The 15,650-nt window shown below is 38.7% G+C and overlaps 1 protein-coding gene across 1 annotated transcript in view; it reads left to right on the forward strand.

The window, feature by feature from the left end:
• The window catches only part of C2CD3 (C2 domain containing 3 centriole elongation regulator), a 124,908-nt gene that overhangs the window by 52,330 nt on the left and 56,928 nt on the right, over window positions 1–15,650 (forward strand). The window contains exons 14-20 of the mRNA XM_068556350.1: window positions 3,880–4,374; window positions 6,083–6,234; window positions 8,485–8,731; window positions 10,466–10,646; window positions 12,400–12,583; window positions 13,557–13,729; window positions 14,825–14,948. Coding sequence (XP_068412451.1) covers window positions 3,880–4,374; window positions 6,083–6,234; window positions 8,485–8,731; window positions 10,466–10,646; window positions 12,400–12,583; window positions 13,557–13,729; window positions 14,825–14,948 — 1,556 coding nt within the window. The remainder of the gene's footprint in view (window positions 1–3,879; window positions 4,375–6,082; window positions 6,235–8,484; window positions 8,732–10,465; window positions 10,647–12,399; window positions 12,584–13,556; window positions 13,730–14,824; window positions 14,949–15,650) is intronic.

Genomic DNA, 15,650 nt, shown 5'->3' on the forward strand with positions numbered 1-15,650 from the left:
TCAGGTAGTCAAGTATTTATGGAGCATGTGTTACTGGCTGGCCCTGAGATTATAGCAGTGAACAAGAAAATCAGCATCTTTGCTCTTGCAGCTTATATTAAAACAGGACAACAAAAGTGCTGGGAAGGGGGCTTCCCTGGTGGCTCAGTGGTTGGGAATCTGCCTGTCAATACAGGGGACACGGGTTCGAGCCCTGGTCCCGGAGGATCCCACAAGCCGTGGAGCAACTAGGCCCATGTGCCACAGCTGCTGAGCCTGCGCTCTAGAGCCTGTGAGCCACAACTGCTGAGCCTGCGTGCCACGGCTACTGAGGCCCTCGCGCGTAGAGCCCATGCTCCGCAACAAGAGAAGCCACCATAATGAGAGGCCTGCGCACCGCAATAAGGAGTAGCCCCCGTTTGCTGCAACTGGAGAGAGCCCACACACAGTGATGAAGACCCAGTGCAGCCAAAAATAAAATTAATTAATTAATTAATTAATAAAAAATAAAAATAAGTAAATGAATGAATTTATTTCACGTGTATAATAAAAAAAAAAAACTGCTGGGAAGGAACTAAATGGTACAATGTGATAGTAAGTACCTGGGAGGAAGTAGGAGATGGGAAGGTCTCTCTAAGGAGGTGACATTTAAGGTGAGATTTGAAGAATGAGAGGAAGAGGCCACCAAGTAAAAAGCACAGGAAAGATCGTTCCAGAGAAAAGAATGGCACATGCAAAGGCCCTAAAGTGAGAATGGGCTTCACTTCATCAAGGGGCAGAATGTTGCCACAGGATAGTGAGCCAAAAGGGAGATTGGACAGGCAGGCGGGAGCCATGTCGCTCAGACCTTTGTAGGTCAGAGTAAAAGGTTTAGCTTTTATCCTAAGAGCCAAGAAAGGACATTGAAGCATGGAAGTGACATCTGATTTACATTTTAAAAGATTACTGGGTAGAGAATATTGTAGGGTGCAGGAGGGAAAATGTTGCGTTCGTCCAGAAAAGAAATGATTGATAGTTTGGACTAGAGTAGTGGCAGTGAACAAGGAGAGAAGTGGCTGAGTTTGTGTGTGGTGGGATGAATGCTATGTGTAATTCATCGGAGAGAGGGTTCTTTATTCAGAAGCATCAGTTTCTTAGGTGGAAGAATTTTTTTTTTAGAGCTTGCCCTAATCATTTTCTTTTAATTGAAGTATAGTTGATATACAATATTATATAAGTTACAGGTGTACAATACAGTGATTCACAATTTTTAAAGATTATCTCCATTTATAGTTATAAAATATTGGGTATATTCCCTGTGTTGTACAATGTATCTTTGTTGCATATTTTATACATAATAGTTTATATCTCTTAATCTGCTACTTCTGTATTGCTCCTTCCCACTTGCCTCTCCCCACTGGTAACCACTAAGTAGTTCTGTATATCTGTGAGTCTGTTTCTTTTTTGTTATATTCACTAGTTTGTTGTATTTTTAGAGTCCATGTATAAGTGATGCAGTATTTGTCTTTCTCTGTCTGACTTGTTTCACTTAGCATAATACCCGTAAGTCCATCCATGTTGTTGCAAATGGCAAAACTTTTATTCTTTTTTATGACTGAATAGTATTGCATTGTATAAGTACAACGTCATCTTTATTCATTCATCTGTTGATGGACACTTAGGTTTCTTCCATATCTTGGCAGTTGTAAATAATGCTGGTATCATTGGGGTGCATGTATCTTTTTGAATTAGTGTTTTTGTTTCTTTCATATATATACCCAGGAGTGGAATTGCTCATTCATATGGTAGTTCTATTTTTAGTTTTTTGGGAAACCTCCATACTGTTTTTCACAGTGGCTGCACCAATTTACATTCCCGTTAGGTGGAAGAATTTGAATGTGTGGCTTCACTATAGCTTTGTCCTGTTGTACTGGCGAGCTTTTGAAATCATCACAGCCATACATAAAACATTTCCATGACTCCTCATCACCCAGAGGATAAAATACAGGGCATACCATATGACCCCAGCTGACCACTGCAGCTTTCTCTGTTCCAGCTTCCCTACCAATAGCCATGTCAAACTATGTAAAGAATTGCTAAAGTATTGTGCTGGGTTATGCATCCATGCTTTTGTTCTTGATTTTCATGCTGCTTCCTCTTCTTGGAAGCCCTCTCTGCCCTCTTCCTGGCCTTCTTAGTAATAGATACCATTTAATTTTAAAAACTTGTTCGACTACCATTGCAAAAAATTAACATCACATTATTCTTCCACTACCAAAGTTTTATTTCTTGCTTTCCTAGTTCATTCTAGACTGCAAGGTTTATAATCAGAAAGGGGTAATAAATAGAGTTGATGGACTGGAAATTGTTTCTGTCCTGGCTTTGTTGAGAGAAGTACTGTTCTAAATAGATTGCTGTCTATATTCAGTAGAGCAAAAGAACTTTGCTGTGGGTTTTAAATAAAAGGAGCTGCAAGTCCCCTTTATCTCTAGTAATTAAGTCTCGTAATAGTGACCACTTTCATTCTTCATCATTTATCCCACATCCTTTTTTACTTTTTAACATTTTAAACTTTTAAAAATAACTTCAAACTTAAAGAAAAATTGCAAAAATACTACAAAGAACTCATATACCCTTTACCTGGACTCAGCAATTATTTGTCATATTTGCTTTATAATTATCTACCTCTTCTGTCTCTTTCTCTCTCTCTTTTTGTCTCCCTCCCCACTCTCTCTCTATACACATACACACACAATTTCTTTCTGAACTATTTGAGAATATGTTACAGACATTAAACCTCTTTGTCCCTAATTTCTTGTGTGTATTTTCTAAGAACAAAGGCAACGTTATACATAATGCTGTACAGTTATAAAGATCAATTTAACAGCAATAGTATATTCTGTCTGTAGTCCATACTCAAATTTCGCCAACTATGCCAATACTTCCCTTTGTAGCATTTTTTTTCCAGTCCAGGATCATGCATTGCATTTATTTATTTATTTTTAATGAATTAAATTTATTTTATTACCTTTATTCATATGATATGTGATAGAGCTAAAGATCATAGGGTAGCTAATTCTGAAGAAGGGATGAACCTTTAAACAATTAATTAACCTCAATTTACATAATGGTCTTATTTGCATAGCTAATGGATAAGGTTTGATTATAGGCCATTAACAGTCATTAATAAGTGAAAGTGTGTCAGAAATACTACACGGATTTGTATCTTAGACTCAAGAAGCAAACACCCATTGCATTTAAATGTCATCTCTAATCTCCTTCAGCCTAGAACAGTTCTGCCGCCCTTCTTCGTCTTTTAGTACTTTGATATTTTTGAAAAGTAAGGCCAGTTACTTTGTAGAATGTCCTCTATTTGGGGTTTATCTGAATCACTTATTACTATGATATTTGAAAGAATATGATTTTCTAACTTCACCATTAACTCCATCATTCCCTGTGCATTTATTATTTGGCATTCTACTATATAGAAGAGTTGTCCCTTCTCCCTTATTTATTTATATTGGTATGGACTCATGGATTCTTATGTTATTAAAAAGGTTATAATCCACTACTATTATTTTTCATTTTGAAACTCAACTTGTCCTGGATTTGTCCAGTGGGAGCCCCTTCAACTGGATTCTGTGTCCTTTAAATATGTCTCCATTCTCTTCTGAGCACTTACTTACTTATGGCACAAGATGATGTTTTAGGCTCATCTTGTATTATTAATAAATCATCGGCCTAGCTTTTCTTAGTCCTGGTAAGGTGATGTATGTGCAGTCTATTAATGTTCCTACTATTGTGGTATTTGAGGATGAATTAATTTATATCCTAACAATCTGATGCTGCTCCTAGCTCCAAAATTCTGATTCTGATTCTAGAAAATATTCCTATTAACTCTCTTCCTTTTATGTTCTATAGGTAACTGTGGAGCTTGTTATAGATAACAAGGATTTCGCTGGTGTCAATACAAAGTTAAGTAGCAACACCCAACATAGCCCACTTTGTGCTCTTACAAGTCCAGATAAGACACTGCCAGAACCTAGTCAACATGTTACCTGTACCAAAAATCCACAGAACCGAAATCAAATTCATGAAGAAACTGTAAAGAAAACACAAAATTTGGTGCTCCCCACCCCGAAGTCACCAAGCCCTGTTGTACTAAGTCCTTCAACCTTCACGGCTGTGCCAGCCTCTCACGATTTGATAAATCAGATAAATGTGTCAACAAAAGAAAGTGCTTTGCTGTTGCATGTGCTATTGATGGTGCCGGATGGGAAAGACTTCATTACTGGAGAATCTGAGAAACAACCATCATGCAATGTTTATTTAAATTGCAAGCTCTTCAGCACAGAAGAAGTCACCAGATCTGTCATTGCATGGGGCACAACAAAACCAGTCTTTAACTTTTCTCAGGTAACTTTGTACATGTCTTAACATTCCATATGCATTAAGGATGAAGGCAGGAGTTGGGGAGGGGAGAGAAGTATGTTTCCCAAATCATAATTCCATTGTAAAAAAAAAATGAGAATTTTCAGACTGGAGGGACTTTTATAATTATCTGGTATGCAGATCCAATCCCACTATTGTATGGGAAGAGGAAAAGACGTTGCCAACATTTTAAAACTTTTTGTGTGTCTATTTCTTTCTATTCTATCTCAGTTGATATGGTTTCCCACTGTTTCTTTTGCCTGAATTCTGAGTTCTGTTCCTTTCTGCTTCCTCTAGGGCTTTGATCAGTTGAACTTCCTTCTTTCTTTTCTGTTTCTCCAATCTCTCCTTCTTTATTTTGTTTATTTATTTTTCCTCGATCTCATTTATTCCTCCACTGATTTCAGTACTCATCTTACTTGATTTCTCAGTAAAATTTGATGCTATCACTTAAATTGTTTCCTTTCTTGATTTTCATAACTCTCTCCTCTTATTTTCTTCCTGACTCAAGAACTGTTTTTTTTCAGTCACTGGGCCAGTAGGAAAACTAGGAAAAGAGTTGTGATCCCAGTACTTCTTCCTCTCTCCTACTTTTAATTATTAGTGTTCCTATTCATTACTCTATCCTTGGCATTCTTCCAAACCAACCCTCTTTTCCCCATGGTCGCCACATCTACTCCCATAGCTTCAGTTGTGTGAAGATGACTTCAAAATCCACACTTCTTTCAGGCCAGGCATTTCCCTGTAGTTTCAGATCTCTGTGTCTAACTGCTTGTTGGTCGTCACCACCTGGATATCTCAAAAGCACTTTCCTCTTGGCACCTAACGCATCACCTGGCAAATTGCAGGTATCCAATAAAGATGTGTAAATGGAAGAAGAAATTCAGATGTATTCAAATCTGAATTTATTATTCCCTCCAAATCTCTTCCTCCTCCTCCTCCTGTCTGCCCTAATTCATATTATAATTTACTCAGAAACCCAAGCAGAACCTAAAAGTTGTCCTTGAGTCTTTCTTACATAAAGATTCACCAAATCCAGTAGATGCTGCAAACTTAATTATCTCTGTAATAAATTCTCTTATCTCCACTCCATTGCCACTGCTTTCCTTCAGACCCTCACTCTCATTCCACCTAGCCTTCAGACTGTCCTGTTTCTTGTCTCTCCCTGTCCATTTCTTCTTCTGTGCACCAACAGGAATGATCTTTCTAAAACACTAACCTGAATATTTTACTCTCCTGCTGAAAGCCTTTCAGTGATTACCCGTAGCCTTCAGGATAGAATCCAAACCCTAAGTTTGGACTGCAAGACCCTTTAAAACTACCTATACTTCTCCAGTCTCAACTCAGGCCACTCTTCTCTTCACACTAGGTAGTCCAGCTGTGCTCAGCTACTTGCATTTCCTGAATATCCTCTTTTCCTACCTGTGTCCCAGAAGCCCTATCTATATGAGCTTTGTCCTCAGAGAATTCATGCCATTTTGTATTTGGCCCTTATGTGTTTGTCTCTAACACAAGACTGTGGCTTTAGACCGAGGATAACAGAGTGGGTTTTATTTTGACATCTTCAGCTCCTAGCACTGTGCTTGGCACACAAATAGGCTTTAGTAAATGCTTGTTGAATAAAAGTATAAATTAATACTTTGTCTCAGATGTGGGGTTTTGTTTTGTTTTTTTCGGCTGTTCCTCTCCCCAGGTGATTCCTGTCTCTCTGTCTTCCAAATGCCTGGAAAGGCTTAAGAACAATGTGATGATAATTGAAACTTGGAACAAGGTGCGGAGCCCAGGAGAGGACAAGCTGCTCGGGCTGGTGAAACTCCCCCTCCATCAGTTTTACATGTCATTCAAGTAAATAGGACCTTTTGAAGTATTCTTTTTTTACATCTTTAACTTTGTATGAACTGAAGAGGAATGTTTGTGGTTTGCAAACATGAACAACCCAATAATTCCTTGGAGGACTTTTCTCAATTTCACCACAGTTGCTACTTTTTATCCTATGTTATAGCAATATTACAGATACTGCTTTCCATGTTTTAGGCCCTAAGCTAAGAACCTTACATATATCAAGTCATTTTAATCCTCACAACAGTCCTTCATGAGGCAGGTAAATTTTATTTCCCCTATTTTACACATGAGTTAACAGAGGCACAGGGAAGTTAAATAAGTTGTCATATATATTGTAAGTAGTGGAACCAGGGTTAGAACCCAGAGAGTCTGGCTCTGTAGTCCACTCTCCTCACCAAGAAACTCAACTGCCAAGTTATCACCTCAAAAAACTGATGGTGTATCTCTCTGTTCCAAACTTCAGTTAGTATTGTTCACATCAGCCATTTGCAAGATTTCCGTACTGAGCATTGTTTCTTAGACCTTCAGATTTGATTGCTGTACCTCACTTATCACTACTCAAAACCTAGATGGGGTATTGATTTATCTGAAGATTATTTCTATCCTCAGTACAGACTGTTCATTTTTTGTTTCAAGGCAGTGATTTTTAATTATTTTAGAACTGACCTCTTTCCTAACAGCCTTCTCATGGTTCTGTGTTTTAAATGCTGTATTTTACATTTTGCAAAGAGCACTGTTGTGGGCACTGTCTCACTGTGGCTCACTGTGATGTGAGCCTTTCTATAACCCCAGGAAGTATTGTCATTATTCCCATTATACAAATGAGGAAACTTATTTAACTTGGAGATGTCAGCCTCTCTGGCTTTGTTTTCATCATCTGTAAAATGAGGGTGATGACAGATCTCCTATCTCCCTCTTGGAGCAGTTGTGAGGATCCATTGAGAAAATAAACGGGTAAGCCTTCAGTGAACAGTTAAGTACTTATACGATGGTAACGTTGGGAAGCCTGGTCAGGCTAAGGAGTGCTGCTGGAATCATGGATGTCATTGTCAGCTGTAAGCTTTTGGCTTTTTCCCCTTTTTTGTTGTAGTATTAGTTTGGTCTGGTATTCCCCTTTCCTTCTCATTTCCTTAGGCCCCATTCATTGCCGAGAGAGCATAAAGCGGTAATAACTATCAATTACTAAGCACTTATCATGTTGGTATTTTATATTTGTTATCTCTGTTTAGTCCTAACAACAGCCCTTTGATGGAAGTTTTATTACCTACATTTTACAGATGTGGAAACAGACTTTTAAAACTTATATTGATTACTTAGAGTCATAGAGCAAGTAAGAGGCAGATCTGAGGTTCAGCATGGTGTAATGAAGAGCACTTGGACTTTTTTCTCATCTGTGAATAGTGGATAATAGCAACCTTTGCTGTGTTAGAAGGATTATAGAAACATTGTAAAATGCTTACCACATAGTAAGTACTCAGTAAATGGCCGATATTATTTGTAATATTACTCAAATCTTATCTGCCAGACTCTAAAATCTATACTTTTTCTAGCTGACCACACTGCCTACCTCTAGAATAACGCTATTCAGCAAGCCTTGGGGCCATGATGATACAGAGTAAGTTAGACACATTCCCCCCACCTGTCAAATTGCTGAGTTTAGAACTTATCTGCCTGGTCATTTTTGTTTGATAGATTATCGATAGAATCATATATTTTTTTTGAACCACCATTACTTTTCTAGTTGTAGATCCTTTTTTTTTTTTTTTAATTTTTTTTGAGGAATTGGTATACTGTTTCCTTTGGTTTTTTTAAATTTTTTTTTTATATTTTATTTATTTATTTTTGGCTGTGTTGGGTCTTCGTTGCTGCACGCGGGCTTTGTCTAGTTGCAGCGAGCAGGGGCTACTTTTCGTTGCGGTGCGCGTGCTTCTTATTGCAGTAGCTTCTCTTGTTGTGGAGCACGGGTTCTAGGCGCACGGACTTCAGTAGTTGTGGCTCGCAGGCTCTAGAGCACAGCCTCAGTAGTTGTGGCGCATGGGCTGAGTTGCTCCACAGCATATGGGATCTTCCCGGACCAGGGCTCGAACCCGTGTCCCCTGCATTGGCAGGCGGATTCTTAACCACTGCGCCACCAGGGAAGTCCCTGTAGATCCATTTTAACAAACTGAGAAAACAAGCCAAGTAAGAAATGAAGCAACTCTATGACATGATTGATGATTGTTACTTACTCGTGCACAATTTCTCTCCCTTTAGAGATCCCAAGATTTCTCTCCTGCTGCTTGATGCTCAATATCCAGTTGTTGCTGTCGACAGCTACATGCCTGTGATTGATGTGTTCTCAGGCCACCAAAATGGGAGTCTTCGAGTCTTTTTAGCTATGGGTTCTTCAGATCAGATAATAGCACTGCAAAGATTAAAGAATGAAGAAGGAACACTTCCTCCCTTCAACCCCAGGCCAGCCCATTTCCTGGACCAGCCATCTGTAGCATCTGTTGCTATGGTAGTGACTAAACACTTGATTGTTTACAAAAAACATAATCTTATTTTAAGGCTTAAAAGGTGATGTTTTGATAACATGCATATGCTGTGAAATGATTATCACAATCAAGCTAATTAACATATCCATCATTTTATCTAGTTACCTTTTGTGTGTGTTTGGTGAGGACACTTAACATCTACTCTCTTAACAAATTTCAAGCACCGTAATCTCATTTTATCTTGCGTGTTTTAATGAAACCATTGCCCCAAATTCTTATTTCAATAGTGAAAGGCTCAACAAAAGAACATACTTGCACTTCAGTGCTTGCTGTAGCTCAAAAGAATCATTGGTATTTTTCTTTCTTTGTTTAAATGGATACCTGTGTCCCTCTGAGCTCCTTGAATTTATAAAGAAAATGTAATTGGACAACCAGATCTTAATCCTCTAATTTACTAACTTAATTGCCTTTTTAAAAAAATTGAAGTGAACATAAATCTGCTCTAAAAAAATAGTCTCAATGAAAAAAAAAGAAAAGGTAATCTGGGGGAAAAAATGGGGATGGAGATGAAGAGTGATCCCAAATGTAAACCAGCAAAATATTCTGTTTCTTGACCAAATCCATGTTGGAAAGTTAAAGTGAAGTTCCTTGCTTTTCTACTAATAACTTAAAAGTTATTTGTTCTGTACAGTGCTGTTCAGTTGAGAAAGCACATTGACATACTTTATCATGTTTATTCCCCTAACAACTACATGAGGTAGGTCATTGTCAGTCTCTTTTTTAGGTGATGAAACAGAATCAAAGAGGTTATGTTACTCGTCCAAGGTCACACAGCTGAGAATGGGAGAATTGGTGTTCAGACACAGGTCTTCTGACTCTTTAAGTCCACTGTATCATGTCCTCCTCTATCTTACATTTGATGTCTTTATTAGTATAGCCAAGTCTCAGTGTCCACACCATTTAAGTATGTTATGTTTTTTAATCTGAATGACAAATTTAATGTCTCTAGCAGAGAAAGAACTATTAAGAAAATACCTATTAGTAGGTTATTGGTTTTGTTTTTGTTTTGTTTTTTTTTTTTTGGTTATTTATTTGTTATGAACTCTAAACTTTTTCTATTATATATTTATCATATTAGTAGTAGAAGTGCCTTCAGTAACAGTGTATTCACTACCTCCCCATTAATAAACAGTCTCAGTGTTATTCCTAACTTCATTAGAAATAATAATTAAGGACTTCCCTGGTGGTCCAGTGGTTAAGACTCCACGCTCCCAATGCAGGGGGCACGGGTTTGATCCCTGGTCAGGGAAGATCCACGTGCCATGTGGCATGGCCAAAAAAATAATAATAATAATAAAGTAAATGAAAACTTGTTTCAAATATGTGTTCTTTATCCTATTAAGGAAATAGCCTTCTGTTTTTAGTGTACGAAGAATCAGGAACATCTGATTAAATTTTATCAAATGCCTTTTTAGCCGTATTGAGATAGTCACTTTTTTTTCTTCCTCTGTTAGTGCACTCTCTTACATTTATGGATTTCCTGATATTGACCCAGTCTCACAGCCTAGAGTAAGTCCTGCCTGATCTGATTACAGTGAACAGTTGTGAGATTTATACACAGTGAAAATTAAGTATCTGTTTTAGTATCAGCCAATTATGCTTATTTCTTCATCTATTCTCAGACTTCATAGAGAAGCATGAATACGCTATACAAATTACTCTTTAAAGCTCCCCAGTATCTCTGTTTCATTTAATAGGCAGGGGACCAAGGAAATGGATTGATGGAGCACCACTTTGAACTCCTTATAGACAAGATTAAAGGGCTCGCCCCTCTTCAGGCAACAGTCTGGGGAGAAGCAGATTGTTATGTCCAGTACTACTTTCCAGTTCAAGACTCGCAACCCAGTGTGCTGAAAGGACCTGAGTTCCTTGAAAATGGTAGGTTTGGGAGATTAGGCTTTCTCATTCTTGTGTGGCTCTTTTATTGAGTATGCTTAGGGATTTTTTTTCCTGAGTCAGTTTTATGTTCGTCAGTATTTCCAGCCTTACCTGGGCAGTACAGGAGATAGCCTGAGTTTTTACTTTTCTTAAATTGTTTTTTAATTTTATTTTGATTTGATTTCAAATTTATGGAAAAGTTACAAAAATAGTACAAAGAACTTCTGTATACCCTTTACCTAGGTCCATCAGTTATTTACATTTTGTCTCATTTTATATCATTTACATGCCTACTCACTCTTATCATCTATTAACATACAGTTGATTCTCATTATCCACTGTAGTTATAGTCTATAAAGTCATCAAGAGCACTGAATTAAGAGAATACCAAACCATTGCTCCTGGGGGAAATATGTACATATACATATCTCACATAGATCATAATCTTAAATCCTAAAACAATTCATCCTCATAGATTCTATTTTCTTTATTTTACAGAAGAGAAAACAAGGTTCAGAGTGTTAGTGACTGAGGCCTCCCCACTACCAAGTGCCAAGGTTGGCATTCAAACCCTGTCCAACCGGCCCCAGAGCCAGAGCCCCTGCACTACATTGCACTGTCCCTTGCCATCTGATCCTCTGGCCATCTCTGAGAGCTAAAACAAGAAGACAGAGTGTCACCTTGTTTGATCTCAGCTGGGAATGAGCAAGTTGGGTGACTCAAATTTTCTGCTATTCTGAGCATGTCCTTGAATAACCGTGAAAGTGCTGCCAGTATTGGTTTTGAGGTTCAAATAATGGACTTGTATCCAGGATATATTGATATAAAGAACTCTTACAAATCAGTAATGAAAAGACAACTCAATTTAAAAATGGGCAAAGGATCTGAATGGACACTTCCCTAAAGATATACAAATGGTCAATAAGTACATGAAAAGATGCTTAACATCATTGGTCATTTGGGGGATAAAGATTGAAACCACCACAAGATACCACTTCACACTCACTGAGACGGCTATAATTTTTTTTAAAAAATAAGACTAATAAGTGTTGGTAAGGAAGTGAAGAAGTTGGAACTCTTACACGTTGTCTACCAACAAAGGAATCTCTTCTGTATTACCATGGCATCTCAGGGGACCAGAGCTGCTAGGGAAATGGACCTTGGTAGGAGTAATACAGTCAGAAGATACAGATTCCGGTTCCAGGTCTGTGACCTACTAGCTCTAAGACCTTTGAGTTGACATGTAACATCAAGGTATCATATCCTCATCTGTGTAGTAGGAGAAATAATACCTACTTTGTTTTCTTTACAGGAGTATTGTGAGGACAAAATTGAACAATACTGGATATTAACATACTGTAAAACTGCATATAAAACACTTCTTTTATTTATTTATTTATTTATTTATTTATTTATTTATTTATTTAGGCTGCGTCCGGTCTTAGATGCAGCTTGCGGGATCTTGGGTTGCAGTATGTGGGCTTCTCTCTAGTTGTGGTCTGCAGGTTCCAGGGCATGCAGGCTCTGTAGTTGCGGCATGCGGGCTCTCTAGTTGTGGTGCATGGGCTCAATAGTTGGCAGTGCGTGGGCTTAGTTGCCCCACGGCATGTGGGATCTTAGTTCCCCAACCAGGGATCGAACCCACGTCCTCTGCGTTGGAAGGCGGATTCTTAACCACTGGACCACCAGGGAAGTCCCTGTAAAACACTAAATGATGTGTTGGATTATTCTGAACTGCTTTTCTTTTCCAAAGGATTCACTCTGAAGCCTTTCAGATCTGCAACCACACTCTGCGTTCCAGACCCCATCTTTAATAGTGAGCACCGTCACTCTCTCCTGTTGCCAGCTGAAATTCCAGTGCAAAGGCTCCTACTCGGTGCCTTCTCTGCACATGGGCTTGTACCTGGAGGTGGAGTCCAGTTTGAAATCTGGTGCAGGTACAGTGTGGAGAACCCATGCCTGTGCCTAGGAAGGAAGTGCACAGTCACAGAGCATCCTTCCCTTAATTAGCCCAGGTTGAATTATAAGCAAGCAAAGAGCCCCCTTCTGCCCTGTTTAATATTATTTAGGTTTGATAATGACTCTTGTCCAGATTTTACTGAAATCTGTTCAGTTATTAGGCTCTTGGGAGCAGTTGTATCTCATATTTCTAACCATTACTTATATTTGGAAGAGAAGTTTTAGTTTTATCTCCTACTGTCACTTAAATGTATCAGTCACCTTTTTTCTGCTTCTCTTTCTGCCTTATATAGTTCAGGCCCTCACTATATCATGCCTAAATTATTGTAATACCCTCTTAACTGGTCTCCCCACTTCTAGAATCGTTTCTTGTAATCCGTTCTTCCCACCACCAGAAGAGTGGCCTTTGTAAAATATAATTCCACTCATGGCACAGACTTCGGCAGATTTCCAGGAAAGATAATGGCATGAATACAGATGTTTAACCTCCCCCTTTGCATCCTCACCCCCAATAAACCAACTAAAATAATTTTAACGTGAGGAGGAAATAGAGTAGGTACTAACAGATCCTCATCGCCCCTTCAGATTTGAGGGGCATGGGCCTGAAGCCATAGAAGAGATTGGAACTGCACTACTTAGAACCACTTGTGCTGCAGGATGGATGCTCTCAGGAGTGGCTACTCCCAAAGGGCCAAGCCAGATGCAGATTCCTCAAACAGAAAACCTGTGAGAAGCTGGGCTTTGTCTTAAACACAGGGTATAATTTATGGGGTTCTTCCTCCAAGTAATGGACAGTAAATCCAGCCAGACACAGCCACAGCTGTATACCAGAAATACAGAACAATCAGGCGCCAAAGATAACTAGATACTGAAAGCTGATCCCTGGGGCAGAGTGAATCATTCATCCACCTTATTCTTTCAACTGACAGCTTGTGCTTTTGTGGCTTACAGGTACTATTATCCTAATGTGAGAGACCAGATGGTCGCCAGAGGAACCTTGCCATTATCGAGGATCTGTGCCACTGTAACCATGCAGCGCCGTGAGGATGTGGGAATGCAGACCTTTAATCTCCCTTTAACCCCCAGGCTTGAGAATAGGAATGAACTAAGGAACCAATCATCAGGTAACTGAAGACTAGTTTTTCTTTCCCTAGTATATATAAATATCCATTTTCTCTCTAAATTAGTGATTCTTCACATTTTGTGGTACTTACCCTTTTAAGAATCTGATAAAAACTAGGAGACACCTTCTCTTAGAAAATGAGTGTAGAATATACACTGCAAATTTTGCATATAATTTTAGAAAATTCATAGTTATGTAGACTCTGTATATAAATGTTGCTTGTCTCATCTCACCTCTAACTTCAGCAAGTATTTGATAAGCCCTCATGGCATAAAACCTAAGTATCATATAGATGTACTCAGAGAATTATTATTCTAAGGCAACATGATGTAGGATTGGAAGAATATAGTCAACATGAACTGGGAATTCACTGTGAGGGAGGAAGAAGTCAGGATTTAAAGTTAGAAGGGATTAGTTAGAATTTGGAGTTTTGAATTATATCCTAATGGTTCCATCTGGATGACCCACCCTCCAAATACATCATGAATAACTAGAATTAGCCTTCTAAATCAAATTACTGTTCATTCTTACTGTAGAGTATCTGCCCAAACAAAAGGTTTTATCTTGCTATGATTAAGATTGAGTTGTTCCTCCTGACCCTCACTGATCAGCTTGTTCTATTGTTCCTTAAAGCTTTCCCTGGAATGTGATAGGAGAATTTTTATAAAAAGATGGCATGTGAAGGTGTTTAAGGTGGTGGTAGTAGGAGGGTGACAGAAATATATGAGTGCAAAAACCTTTTAAAGGTTTAAAAAAGAAGAAAGGTTAGAGTCCATCTCAATTCTATAAAAATAACTGGGATTAAGTTCTGCCTCTGATAGTTAATGTGATTTTGGCAAGCAGTTGAATCTCTGAGCCGTAGTTTCTTGGATATAAAGTGAAAATAGTGACGTCTGTTCTGCTGTATTAATCCTAAAGTACAATAATATAATGTGATTCTGACCACAGATTGTTTCACTGCTAAGGCCCCATATTGTTCATCAGGATTATAGTGTTTATCCTCTTCCTTCCTTCCTGACTAGACTTGGGGTTTGGTAGAACAGAGATTATTCCAACCAACCTTCTTTTCATTTTTCCTTTTGCCCTCATTCTTTAGGTTTACTGGATGTGGGCCTAAGGTACAGGTGTACTCCAAGGACAGCGGAGGGAGTTGTTGCAGCCCGAGCCGTCTGCATCTCAGTCCAGATTATCAGAGCCTGTGGTTTGCAAGCAGCAGCCAAGTAAGTTCACCTTAGAAAAGCAGTTCTCAAAGCAAACCTTTCTCCACTGCAGTCCACATGATATGTGATGCCCAAATAACGTAAAACTTTCTTGCGTACAATTTCCAGTTTATTAAACACAACTCTACTCTTTTTCTCTTAAGAAAACATATAGGAATATAAGTGAATAAATCACTTGCAAATTTTGCTGTTTTAACTGTTATTAGCAATTTAGTTCCTTGACCTTGTCCAGCGATTTTATCCTCTACCCTACTTACCCTCTTATTCCCAAGGTCAGACCCTATGCCCACCAACCATGCCAGGACCAATCACCACTACACCTCCTCTATAGTCTCTCATGTTCAATCTCTGAGTGCCACCTCCTGTTTTTCTAGCTTATTCCCCTTTAGTCTGTTCTCAGTACAGAAGCCAGTGATCTTATGGAAACTTAAATCAGGTCTTGACACACATCTACTTAAAACCCACCAATGCCTTTCCATCTCATTCAGAGTAAAAGCCAGAGTCTTTAAAATGGCTGTAAGACCCCACATGATCTGACCCCGTTATCTTTATGACCTCCTCTCTTCCTGGTAGTTGCTGCTCTACTCACTCCATTCCAGGCACTGGCTTTCTTATTACTTCTGAACACACCACGCTCTTTTTCCCCTCAAGGCCTTTGTCTTGCTCTTTTCTCTGCCCGAAACACTGTTTCTATATATAAAC

This window comes from Eschrichtius robustus, chromosome 11 (genome assembly GCF_028021215.1).
Source record: "Eschrichtius robustus isolate mEscRob2 chromosome 11, mEscRob2.pri, whole genome shotgun sequence".
NCBI lineage: Eukaryota > Metazoa > Chordata > Mammalia > Artiodactyla > Eschrichtiidae > Eschrichtius > Eschrichtius robustus.